The 13,767-nt window shown below is 40.3% G+C and overlaps 1 protein-coding gene across 1 annotated transcript in view; it reads right to left on the bottom strand.

Annotated features, from left to right (window-relative positions):
• Window positions 1-5,566: 5,566 nt before the first annotated feature.
• The window catches only part of LOC131928594 (protein still life, isoform SIF type 1-like), a 110,738-nt gene continuing 102,537 nt past the window's right edge, over window positions 5,567-13,767 (bottom strand). The window contains 11 exon segments of the mRNA XM_059284667.1: window positions 5,567-6,498; window positions 6,819-7,012; window positions 7,153-7,326; window positions 9,171-9,295; window positions 9,412-9,588; window positions 9,820-9,928; window positions 10,154-10,348; window positions 11,366-11,512; window positions 11,784-11,860; window positions 12,211-12,480; window positions 13,242-13,422. Coding sequence (XP_059140650.1) covers window positions 5,727-6,498; window positions 6,819-7,012; window positions 7,153-7,326; window positions 9,171-9,295; window positions 9,412-9,588; window positions 9,820-9,928; window positions 10,154-10,348; window positions 11,366-11,512; window positions 11,784-11,860; window positions 12,211-12,480; window positions 13,242-13,422 — 2,421 coding nt within the window. The 3' untranslated portion in view covers window positions 5,567-5,726.

Genomic DNA, 13,767 nt, shown 5'->3' with positions numbered 1-13,767 from the left:
TACCCTTGTATAAAACCTACCCTTGTATAAAACCTACCCTTGTATAAAACCTACCCTTGTATAAAACCTACCCTTGTATAAAACCTACCCTTGTATAAAACCTACCCTTGTATAAAACCTACCCTTGTATAAAACCTACCCTTGTATAAAACCTACCCTTGTATAAAACCTACCCTTGTATAAACCTACCCTTGTATAAAACCTCCATGTTTCTACTTCTCGTGTACACCACAGCTGCTGTAACATTTTTAAATTGTAATTTTTTTTTGTTTGACTCGACCCACTGACCTTTCAAAATCAAATTTAGATTATAAAATAAAAGATGCATACGTAGGTTGTAATGTTCCGTAAATTCCCCCCCCCCCCCCCCCAATACTCTGTTGTTGGACTTCTCAAATCACGTGACGTGATTTATGACTGTCACGACTGAGTACCACCATTCCACCAAATCTCGTGTTTTCCCCCTGCAGGGGGGGGGGGAGAATTGACGTCACGCTTTAGATTTTACATATAGCCAGCCCCTTACCCCATCTAAAATGACGTCACAACTCAGTTACAAATCCCCCCCACCCCACTCAACGATGTAGTTTTTGTTTAATAAAGTCTGTACGTAGCATAGATCTAGTAGACAAACAACCAGCATTGCTGGAATGAATTTTTTTTTAAATGAAGGGGGGGGGGGGTTGTCTCAAAAATTTAGTTATGGGACGTTACCGATCTGTCGGTAGAAAAAATAACCAAGGCACTTTCAGAGGCGTCGCGAGGCTGAGGGGGAGGGGGGGGGGGTGCGGACCGTACCGGGTGACACCATTTAGGGGGTGACACCAAGACCAAAAATTGAAAAATGTATAATAGAAAAATGATTTTTGTCAGTTTGATTAATTAGAGTTCAAAAGTCTCATTAAGTGCAAATCAGGGGGTGACACCTGGACGTAAACCTGCCAATTATTGAGAAAACAGTTTTTTATATCTATAAACAGATACTTTTTTGTTGGGGAGGGGTGACACCATTAGGTACCGCACCGGGTGACATCCGACCTAGCGACGCCACTGGGCACTTTTATATTATGATAGAAAAGTTGGATTCCCTTACGTATTAGGTAGACGACACATACACATGCCTCGCGAGTCAGTAAAACATTTTTCTAACACATGTCACTTTTTTGTTTTGGTGTCACCACAAAAACTTTTCAAAAGTTGCCCGCTGTCCTCTCCTACATGACAGGCTTAACCTCGTTTTAACTTTTAATGGACAGACTGAGTGACGTCACATGGCCACGCCTCTATTACGTGAAAGTTTCCGCCTCAAGAATATCAAAATGTAAATTAATTAATGTCACCGTCTTGTGGCGTTGACATTAATATCAGATCTTGCTCTACAGTGGTGTTTTCATAGCCACTTTATGTTTGTATATATATATATATACTATATAACATCCAGTTTTTACCCCTGCCTCAACCTGGACGTCATAAATGCTGATGTGATCCTGTACCGTGCTTCAGTTATCTCTAGGAGTGGAGGGAGATAGAAAAGGGTGGGGCACTGGCAAAATTGAAAAATATTTAATTTGTATAGAAAATACCCCCCCCCCCCCAAGAAAATGTCTGAAAGAAATTCTGGTTAGTAGTTTGTCTTTAAACTTTTTAACAAACAAACAACACTAAAATGTACAAAACAATTTAACAACCCCAACAAATAAACAACGCTACCAAAAAACCACAAAAGTTTGTGTATCACGTGATTTCAAGTTTTATTGACAATCATGACATGGCTGAAAAAATTTAATGACGCAGATGAATGTGTACGGTATACACAGAAAGATGGCGAGCCAAATTTTAATTTTGGCTCCAGATTTGGTTGAAAAAATGGTTACAACAAGTGGTCAAAAATAAAAGTCTAAAACAACAAAGATGCATTAAAAACTTTCATGACAAAATAGAATATTAGAAAAAAATTATGTCAAAATTATTTTAAGTATGGATTTTTAAATAAATTGTACACGTGTGACACAGAATGGAGAATAAAACTCCCCAGATTTTTAAAATAAGAGCAGCTTATTTCACGTTTATCCAGATTAGTTCTCGCCACAAGCATTTTTTACTTTCTCCTATAGAGAAAGTATTGTAATTTAATTTGTGGGACAAGTTTTGGCGTTTAAAATTTTTTACAAAAAGTTGGGCCCTTAGTTTAGCACGAAGAGGTCAAATAAATAATTTAAAGGTGAATAGACAGCCACATACTGATGGGGACAAGCACACACACACAGTCAGCCAAACCACACCTGCACTGTGAGAGTACAATGTAGGAAAACACAATCAGCAAATGTGGGCTACATGTGGTTATAATAATTTAGGTAACCCCCCAGCTTTGGGGTGGGGGGACCAATCACTCCCAGCATTGGGGTGTGGGGGGGGGGGGGGGGGCAATATTTCCCAGCATTGGGGTGTGGGGGAGCAATATTTGTTATTTCCCAACCTTGGGGTGGGGACCAATCTGCCTTACATCGCCAGCAATGCCGCAGTTTGTTTCATGGATTAATAGTTTCCCTAAGATTTAATTAGTTGACGCGGTGGTGATGTAGCTGATATGAATAAATCACAGTTTGAAAATAAAACTTTAATTCAGTCGTATATAAATATATCTGTGGGAAATTGTCTTTTGAAAACACCCCCAGTCCATAACCAAACCCTGCGTACGCCACCGTATGATTGTGTGGAGAAAAATATAAATGAACACTCTCACATCACATGATGTTAAGTACAGGTCTCTAGAGAAATCTTGTGCCGATATGTGAATACACAAACAGGCAATCACATGTTTGATTCCACAAACAAGCAATCACATGTTTGATTCCACAAACATGCAATCACATGTTTGATTCCACAAACAAACAATCACATGTAGGAAAATCATGAAAAAAGTTGAAGATCACACCAGAGAACAATCAAAGTGTCCAAGGAAAGAAAAAAAATACAGCTGCAACATTGGCTCATGTCAGACACAGAAATAAAATTGGTCAATACTTGTAGCAGTGTAAGTTAAATCAAGCAGTTAAAAATATTTTCTTTCAACATGGGGGCAAATAAAATAAAACCAATAATTAAAACAATGATAATGTATTGCACAAAATCCCTTCAAGTTTTGTCAGCAATACTGGTCAGTCATTACCAGTCTCTTCAGCTTGTGTGACACATGTCAATGTGACACATGACAGGTCAAAAATCCAGGTCGTGACACAGGTCAATGTGACACATGACAGGTCAAAGATCCAGGCCAATTAAGCCACATTCACCATGAGGAAGATTTTCAAAACTTTCCATCCAACATATCAGCTACCTTTATCAGACAAAAGCAATTTTTTTAAAACACCTGACAAATGATAATGAAACAACTGACAATAAACAAATGACATAAAAATTATCCCTTGTATTTTATCATGAACAGATTCCTGCCATAAAAACTCCAGATGGTCAGTTTTTAACGTCGTGAATTATTAAGTTAATGTTGAATTAGAAGAGAGCAAATTGAAAACAAGAAACAAATATCATTACAAATATCATAACTACCATAGAATTCTATCACTTTTAATGTGACATTTTTTAAAAAGTGAATTTTAACTTAGTGAATGAGTTATCTATAAGCCTAGTCTTATAAGCAAACAAAAAAATTTAGCAGACAAAAAGGTGGGTGAAAACAGACCAAAATTTGGCACAGCGCTTACTTTTTCCCATCTAATAAACAGAATGTAACCATTTGTTTAAACATAAAAATACGACTCATTGATTGGTTTTCTTGTTTTCTTTTTGACAAACTACATATTGTGAAAAACACAACTGAGGCTAAAATGGAATTTCTAAATCCCAAAACAAAACATTTCATCACAGAAACAAATTCAAACAACAAAATATTTAACACTGCAATCTAATGCAACTAACTCAAACTGTTTTACTTTTACTGCAACAACTATGACATATTGCAACACTGAATTGTATCGTTTCTCTGCTAGAAAAATCTAGGCAACACACAGAACAATAAATGGGCAGAGCTTTTTGCTTGTTTTAAAACCTAATCAATATATTTTATTGATAATTTTATGTATATGCTGATTATTTCAAAGGTTTGATTTTTTTCTTTATTTCAAATGCTTATTTTTTTTTCTAATGTCTGTACCTACTCAGAGTAGCTAGTGCATAAAATATTTTTTGTTTTTGTTTTAAGTAACAGAAAAATAAATTTCAAAATAAAAATTCCGTCCATTACTAGATTCTAGATACCACGAAGCACCAAGCTGAGGGTAGGAAAGATTTGCTACTGGCTACCCAATAGAAGAAGGGAGGGGGTGGGGAAGAAAGATTTTTTGCTAGTAGTTACCTTCCAGCCATATTTTAAACCATAAAAATGATAAAAATAAATAAAAAATAAAGCAATAGAACCTTGGGGGTACAAGGACATAAATTTTTTGCCTCACCCGCAAATCAGTTACGTAGCTGAAATATACAGGGAAAAAATACATTCAAATGAAAAAATATTTTAATAATAAATAAATATTTGTTTTCAGGCTTACATTAAATTATTTTTACAATAATTCCCATCTAAGATTTAAAAAGATTTTCACAGACATGTAAGGCAGCTAAAAGTAGAAATATGTAATCAAATTATTGTCACTGTGTTACCATCATCTTTGACAAACCTATCTGGATAAATTTATGGCCAGAAAAGTTTTAAATCCCAGAGCCAAAATATTTTTTAAAACCAGTGTGTAAGAAAGCTGTTTAAAATAAGAGACAAATAACTAGAGAACATAGTCTAACTTATAGTAACATGCATGCAATCTGTGATCAAAGTACTAATACAACTGTGTCATGTAGTGGCATACATGAAGCAGATCAACAATGAAGTGAGTGGTTGTTGAAACACATTTTGGCAATAGATCAATGCTAACCCCTTGGTACAGGACAACAGACTTTTGAAAAAGTTTTTTTAAAAAAAGTTTGGGTGGGGTCCCGGGTTGTCCTGATGGTGGGGCAACAGGGTTGTCCTGATGGTGGGGCAACAGGGCTGTCCTGATGGTGGGGCAACAGGGCTGTCCTGACGGTGGGGCAACAGGGTTTAATCCGTGGATATCTACAGAGACAAACATGCTGATTGGTTAGAAAGTCCTGACAGCCAAGCAAAAATCCTGACAGTGATGAAATAATCCTGACATTGATGGGATTATCCTGGGCATTGATGAAATAATCTTGAAAGTGATAATCCTGACAGTGGAGGTATAACCCTGACACTGACAATCATGACAGATGGATTAGGGACTGTTAGGATCTATTTATAATATAATACTGCCCTGGTGAACATACAAGACTTCAGTCTTTAAAATTCTGACCAGAATTTACTGGCTTATCTTTCTTGATCGATAGCTAAATTAGTAGTAAGCCAAGGGAGGTAGTATCACAAGTTTGTACGTCAAACAGAATCAATCATCTCCCCTGCGTGATGCCAACAGTAAGGCAATCAAGATCTCCACAAGATGGTTGGGTCACCTACACCAGTCTGGTGCTGTCTGTGCTAACCACAACATTGATTTCCTTGTTCTCAGATTGATGCCATGATGGCTAAAGGAAGCACCCCATCCTTGATCCTAATCCTTAATCTTAATCCAAGCTTTGGATTGGTCAGCTGAGAGACCAGCTCGTGTGAGAAATATTTAACACCATCCCCCAGGCCAGCCTCAACATTCCGTGTCTTTAAGGGCCGGCACCCCCCCGGGCAGGGGAGCAAACACCACCGTCTTGGTGTCCCGTCTGGGGGGAGGGATGCTCTCCGCGGAGTTGTTGCTGCTCCCCCCACCACTTTTGGTGGAGTTGCTGTCCTCCTGCTGCTGGCCGGGCTTCAGCTTGGGCTCCACCCTCTTCCAGACGGGGGACGCGGCCCCGGCCCTGTCCCCAGAGTTGATGGAGCTGGAGGAGTAGTGGAGGGGGTCAGCGCTGGCGTACTGCAGCTTGGCTGACCCTGTCTGGCTGCCCGTCTGGCTGGAGCAGCTCAGGTTGGAGTTGGATGAACACGAGCTGTTCTCTTTGTTGTTCTTGTCTGTGGCGGCTGGTTCTAGAGTCCCTGGGACAAACCCCCCTGACTCGTCCATACTGGCTTCATTGAGATCTCCAATTGTTTTACTCCGGGTTCTAAATGCAGAATCTAGGTCAAGCTCACTGATCTTATTGTCTAGATCCATGGAATGGCGTTCAGCGTCCGAGGATTTCATCCGGCGCTTAAATAGTGCAAGCTGGGGACTGGAGAGAGGGTGGGGGTGGGAGGTGGGGGAGGGATAGGATGAAGATATGTCGACCCCCGAGGGGTCAGTGGGGTCAGCGTGGTGTGTGGGGGAGGTGGAGTAGGGCCTGTGTGAGTGAGAGTGGACAGAGCTGGGGATGATCATCCTCCTTACACTTTCTCTGATGGTCTGTCTGATGACCTTCATGAAGTCAGACTTGGCCTCACTCGTGCTGGAATAGAGAGACAATTTTTGGTTACAAATTCTTCCAGTCTGATGTGTACATGCTTCTGTCTCATGTGTACATGCTTCTGTCTGATGTGTACATGCTTCTGTCTGATGTGTACAAACTACAACATTAATATCTTTAAATGACAACATACCTCCACTAAATACAAATCTTGGCTGACTTATTTAAACAAATTTTACAAATACACTCAATCCCATGCCCCACATTTATTGTAATTTTTGCCTTCATTTATTCAAAGAATCTACATGCTTGAGCCACTGGCCACCACTGACACTAAAGTATTGAACCCAACAAGAACCCACCTGTTACAGAACTGGTAGACTTTCTCTGGCCGGCCCTCCAGCTCTGACCTTGAGTGGACCAGGTCCCACCAGTAGTGCCGGTCCATGTCACTGACCTTCCCTGTCCTGATCTGGACCTCCTGGGTGGGGATCAGAGTCCGGTAGCGCTCCACAGTTTCAGCCACCTCAATCAGAGATGACCTCGCTGACAGGGACTGGGGGTAAGTTCAAAGGTGTGGTCAAACTAATGGTCAAAACTTTGTAAATCACAAACTGTATCCCCAGGCTAATCAGCCAAACATAACCACTCAGCTAAACACTATATCACAAGTTTCCCCTAAAAATAATTTCTTACTTTGGTTTTCTTCCTTTTTAACCTTTCTCTACAAAGGAAGGTAACTCCAGCCTTGAAGACAAAGACAACATTCTCAAACTCAGCCGATTTTTTCACCTTCCCCATGTGGTCAGCGATGTTGACCCACTCAACTGTCCCATACATCTGGAGGTCACCAACATTCAGCTCAATGGGCTGGAGAGAAAAATTACTTGCTTGAATCATATCACAACCATGAAGCAAATTATGTTTAGAACAAAATAACAAGAGTATAAATTAAACATTTCCCTTGACCAGGTCGTGGGTGTTGATGTTCACATTAGATACAAAAACTGAGAGGGGTTTGTGTGGGCTGATGGTCAAACTTAGGTGGTTGTGTAGGGACCTACAACACAGACTGGTGTGGTTTGATGGTCAAATTTAGCGGGTTATGTACATACCTAATACAGATTTGTGTGAATTGATGTGTAGGTTGTTTATCAGATTTGTGTGGGTTGTGTGGGTTTTCTACTCACAGATTTGTGTGGGTTGTGTGGGTTTGCTACTCACAGATTTGTGTGGGTTGTGTGGGTTTGCTACTCACAGACTTGTGTGGGTTTGCTACTCACAGGTTTATGTGGGTTGTGTGGGTTTGCTACTCACAGACTTGTGTGGGTTTGCTACTCACAGATTTGTGTGGGTTGTGTGGGTTTGCTACTCAGACTTGTGTGGGTTGTGTGGGTTTGCTACTCACAGACTTGTGTGGGTTGTGTGGGTTTGCTACTCACAGACTTGTGTGGGTTGTGTGGGTTTGCTACTCACAGACTTGTGTGGGTTGTGTGGGTTTGCTACTCACAGACTTGTGTGGGTTGTGTGTGTTTGCTACTCACAGGTTTGTGTGGGTTGTGTGGGTTTGCTACTCACAGATTTGTGTGGGTTGTGTGGGTTTTCTACTCACAGATTTGTGTGGGTTGTGTGGGTTTGCTACTCACAGATTTGTGTGGGTTGTGTGGGTTTGCTACTCACAGGTTTGTGTGGGTTGTGTGGGTTTGCTACTCACAGGTTTGTGTGGGTTTTCTACTCACAGGTTTGTGTGGGTTGTGTGGGTTTGCTACTCACAGATTTGTGTGGGTTGTGTGGGTTTGCTACTCACAGATTTATGTGGTTTGTGTGGGTTTGCTACTCACAGATTTGTGTGGGTTGTGTGGGTTTGCTACTCACAGGTTTGTGTGGGTTTTCTACTCACAGGTTTGTGTGGGTTGTGTGGGTTTTCTACTCAAAGATTTGTGTGGGTTGTGTGGGTTTGCTAATCACAGATTTGTGTGGGTTGTGTGGGTTTGCTACTCACAGGTTTGTGTGGGTTGTGTGGGTTTGCTACTCACAGATTTGTGTGGGTTTGCTACTCACAGGTTTGTGTGGGTTGTGTGGGTTTTCTACTCAAAGATTTGTGTGGGTTGTGTGGGTTTGCTAATCACAGATTTGTGTGGGTGGTGTGGGTTTGCTACTCACAGACTTGTGTGGGTTTGCTACTCACAGGTTTGTGTGGGTTGTGTGGGTTTGCTACTCACAGGTTTGTGTGGGTTGTGTGGGTTTGCTACTCACAGATTTGTGTGGGTTGTGTGGGTTTGCTACTCACAGGTTTGTGTGGGTTGTGTGGGTTTTCTACTCACAGATTTGTGTGGGTTGTGTGGGTTTGCTACTCACAGATTTGTGTGGGTTGTGTGGGTTTGCTACTCACAGGTTTGTGTGGGTTTTCTACTCACAGGTTTGTGTGGGTTGTGTGGGTTTGCTACTCACAGATTTGTGTGGGTTGTGTGGGTTTGCTACTCACAGATTTGTGTGGGTTGTGTGGGTTTGCTACTCACAGGTTTGTGTGGGTTTTCTACTCACAGGTTTGTGTGGGTTGTGTGGGTTTTCTACTCAAAGATTTGTGTGGGTTGTGTGGGTTTGCTAATCACAGATTTGTGTGGGTGGTGTGGGTTTGCTACTCACAGGTTTGTGTGGGTTGTGTGGGTTTGCTACTCACAGATTTGTGTGGGTTGTGTGGGTTTGCTACTCACAGATTTGTGTGGGTTGTTCTCCTTATATGACCTGGACAGGTCATCAAACACGGAGCCGTACTCGTCATAAATTTTCTGCATCTCATTGATGTGTTCAGCCACAGCCTCCATACCCTTGAGGGCCTCTGTCAACAGAACATCAAGGGGGCCATTTTATTGATTACTCATCCAGCATTTTTTTTAGTGGTAACATTTTAGTATTATTGATACTATGAGTAAGAATATAAGATGTTCTATGTACCAGACAAATGATGATGTTCATCCGTCTCTATGTGCGTCATGTTACATAGCTGCTGCAGCAGGAGTGGATACTTCAATATCCGCTGGATGGGTTTGATCAGGTAGGATTCCAGTGTGGCTGAGTGCTGCTGCTTGGGGTTCCTGGCCCGCAGAAACTCACGCAAGGCTTCGTTGGCATCTGACGGACAACAATCACAATTATTTAAATTATCAATTTATTTTGTTAACAACATTTGGTGAACAAATCATTTCACAATTTAAAAATTTCTAACAAAAGCCTAAAAAATCTAATCAAGTTGTTATTTTAGCTTCAAATTAATTGTTTCTCCACCCATGTAAGCCAAAATCTATGTTACTTCAAGACAGTACCACCAAGATGCTAGACACATCAGAGATAAAATCTCCTGACCTGGGTTAAGTATTTTCTGTGACCTTGAGTGGCTGGCACAAAATGAACTGTACACTTTGAAATGATTGGCGTAATACAGGAATGATCCACCCAACGAAAAAACAACTCTCTGAAATAAAAAAAATAGCAGATAAGATTTCCACCAAGTCTTTAGTCCAAAACCACTTTAACCCTAACAGTAAACTACTCCAAGAATAAACAATCTTTTGTTTTGAAATCTACTCTCCCTGCAAAATGGAATTAATGTGTCTAATTCTAAGTACATTTTAAAAATATATTTTATTAATATGACTATATAAAACTGCAATATGACAATGTAAAAAACAAGACCAACCTTAAAATGAGAAGCATCATTGGTGGTGAAAAAGTCAGGGACAGACTCCACAGCCTCCTCCAGACTGTGCAGGAAGCGTTGCTGGAAGGCCACAATCTCCTGGATGTTACCAAACAGCTGCTGGATCTCACCTGACGTCAGGAAAGTTTCTTCCTTCAGAGGTTCCAGGTAGCGCTCGGTCAGGCATTTTAAATCCTGAACCACGGAAGAAAAGTTTAAATTTTGATAAATCGAACAAAGTCTCGAGTTCAAACCCACTGGAAGATAAATCTCGATCCCCTTCAACACTAATAATTAAGAACGAAGAAGAAGAAAAGAAGATGAAGACTTGACTGAAAGAATTTTGTATGTAGAATGAAATTTTAGGATGAAATTGATGTAATCTTGTAACTAGTCAGGCAAACAGTGAGATAATTTAAACAAAAATCTTGCAACTAGTCAGGCAAACAGTGACATTATTTAAACACAAATCTTGTAACTAGTCAGGCAAACAGTGACATTATTTAAACACAAATCTTGTAACTAGTCAGGCAAACAGTGACATTATTTAAACACAAATCTTGTAACTAGTCAGGCAAACAGTGAGATAATTTAAACACAAATCTTGTTACTAGTCAGGCAAACAGTGGCATTATTTAAACACAAATCTTGTAACTAGTCAGGCAAACAGTAACATAATTTAAACACAAATCTTGTAACTAGTCAGGCAAACAGTGACATAATTTAAACACAAATCTTGTAACTAGTCAGGCAAACAGTGACATAATTTAAACACAAATCTTGTAACTAGTCAGGCAAACAGTGAGATAATTTAAACACAAATCTTGTAACTAGTCAGGCAAACAGTGACATTATTTAAACACAAATCTTGTAACTAGTCAGGCAAACAGTGACATAATTTAAACACAAATCTTGTAACTAGTCAGGCAAACAGTGACATAATTTAAACACAAATCTTGTAACTAGTCAGGCAAACAGTGACATAATTTAAACACAAATCTTGTAACTAGTCAGGCAAACAGTGACATAATTTAAACACAAATCTTGTAACTAGTCAGGCAAACAGTGACATAATTTAAACACAAATCTTGTAACTAGTCAGGCAAACAGTGACATAATTTAAACACAAATCTTGTAACTAGTCAGGCAAACAGTTACATAATTTAAACAGCACCCCATGTGTGACACAAACAGATGAAGACTTCCTCTAACCTTGACATACGCCCTCTCTGTCTCGACCAGCTCCATGATGGCTTTCCTCATCCTCTGGGCATCAGATAAGGGCTTGGCCACTGTGTGTCCATCTTCGTTGATTATGGACTCGTCTTTACGGCAGATAGCCGTCACCTCCTCAGCCCCCTAGGAATAAAATCACAGGTTCAAGATTTTATGCAGCCATCAGAGAATACAGTGAAAACCAATAAAAAAAAACTAAAACAATTATACAACATGAAGAACTGGATAAATCTTTCATTACTGTAGCTGGATAAAGATGTCCTTCGAATTGAGTGCAGTCATAAATCATAAATTTTAAACTATGAAGTGAACTCTACTCCACCTACTCTACATTAAAGTTACACAGTGTTCAGTGCAAGAGACCTGAACTAGCCAATGAAAAGCTTGTATTTACCTCTAACAATGTCTCAATCTGTGCAGGTGAAGTGTTGCGAGACACTCTATCTTTCACACTGGTACTTGTTGCTTCTCCTAAAGAAAAAATTTGTTACATTAAAACAACTTCTATAAAACAAAACATTTGGCAATGTCTTCTTACAGTGTAACTTTTTTCCCCCAGAAAATACATTTCTATTCTAATCTTTTTCAATTTGCAACATATTATATTCAAAACAATATTTCTACAATTGTCAGGGGCTATAACCAATGTTACCATGTCAGGGGCTATAACCAATATTACCACTGTCAGGGGCAATAACCAATATTACCACTGTCAGGGGCAATAACCAATGTTACCATGTCAGGGGCAATAACCAATATTACCACTGTCAGGGGCAATAACCAATGTTACTAAGTCAGGGGCAATAACCAATGTTACTTACCATTATCAGGAGATGGTGCTGGCACAATGAGATGCCCTAGAGATCTGTCAGACAGCCTGGACTGAGAGGGGGGAGGGGGAACAACCATGTTTTTTATGTAAGCGTCTGTGTGTTTCTGTATGAAGTCTGTACGTGGTGGCTGCGTCCTCATGCTGCGTACAGTCAGGAACAGGCTGCGCGACTCGTGCAGCAGGGTCTCGATGTAGACCATGTCTAGCTCTGACACAATCTTGCTGTTGATCACAAGGATTTCATCCCCCACAATCAGACCTGCTGGGATACATGGGCAGGTTTTTTACTGCTGGCTATAGAGTTGCTACATGGGCAGGTTTTTTACTGCTGGCTATAGAGTTGCTACATGGGCAGGTTTTTTACTGCTGGCTATAGAGTTGCTACATGGGCAGGTTTTTTACTGCTGGCTATAGAGTTGCTACATGGGCAGGTTTTTTACTGCTGGCTATAGAGTTGTTACATGGGCAGGTTTTCTACTGCTGGCTATAGAGTTGTTACATGGACAGGTTTTTTACTGCTGGCTATAGAGTTGCTACATGGGCAGGTTTTTTACTGCTGGCTATAGAGTTGCTACATGGACAGGTTTTTTACTGCTGGCTATAGAGTTATTACATGGACAGGTTTTTTACTGCTGGCTATAGACTCAATACAAGGACAGTTTTTTTTAATGCCAGCTAAGAGTTACAAAACATGAGAAAAATATTTAAGTAATACAAAGTGTTCTGCACATGTTCTGCATCAATGCTACAGTTCAGTCATAACCTACCCAAAAACACGCATTATTCAATTCGTGGTAGAATCAGATTAATGAGCACTTTGTGTTTCAAAAGCTTAAAAAATTAAATCTACTGTAGTAACATCCACATCACTAATGGACCAGCCGCTTGACTAACTTCTTTAAGTCAGGGTTTGTGAGTGACTGAAGCTTCTTTAAGGCAGGGTTTGGGGTTTGTGAGTGACTGAAGCTACCTTATGTCAGGGTTTGGGGTTTGTGAGTGTAAAGTGTCCAGGTGACTGACCTCGTTTATCCGCCACACTGTCCTTCGTGACGTCACAGACATAGACCCGCAGCTCGTCATCTCTGTCCAGGTCTTCAGCAAGCTCCGCCTCCACAGCAAAGCCAAACATTCCGTCCTTAGTGGGTTTGGTCAGCTCAATCTGAAAGATGCACTTCTGGCACACCTCGATGGCATCATAGCGCTGGAACAGGCATGGGACTTTACAATGGTGGAACATAATTATGGAACATTGCAATTCTAATAAGATGCATATCATGGCATAAGCTAAAAAAAAACAATTATTTTCAAGTAAAATGCATCTAGACCATGAAGAGAGTAGTCTGGCCATTATTGTGTCTAGTCACCCTAATCCATCTTAAGTCAGGTTCTAGGCTAGCTACCAGTAATATCTACCAAACCTTATTTTGGATCTCAGGACTTTTCTGTCACTTGAAACAACACCTATGAACTATGGTTTGGTTTTTAAAATAATTTTAAACATGCTAAAGTTGACCCTAAGCCTAGCATTAAACCCAGTCCCTCTCCA

This window comes from Physella acuta, unplaced genomic scaffold, assembly GCF_028476545.2.
Source record: "Physella acuta isolate Inbredline_101_S28 unplaced genomic scaffold, ASM2847654v3 ptg001524l, whole genome shotgun sequence".
Taxonomy (NCBI): domain Eukaryota; kingdom Metazoa; phylum Mollusca; class Gastropoda; family Physidae; genus Physella; species Physella acuta.
The sequence above is the reverse complement of the archived record's forward strand: the minus strand, read 5'-3'. Positions and strand labels throughout refer to the sequence as shown.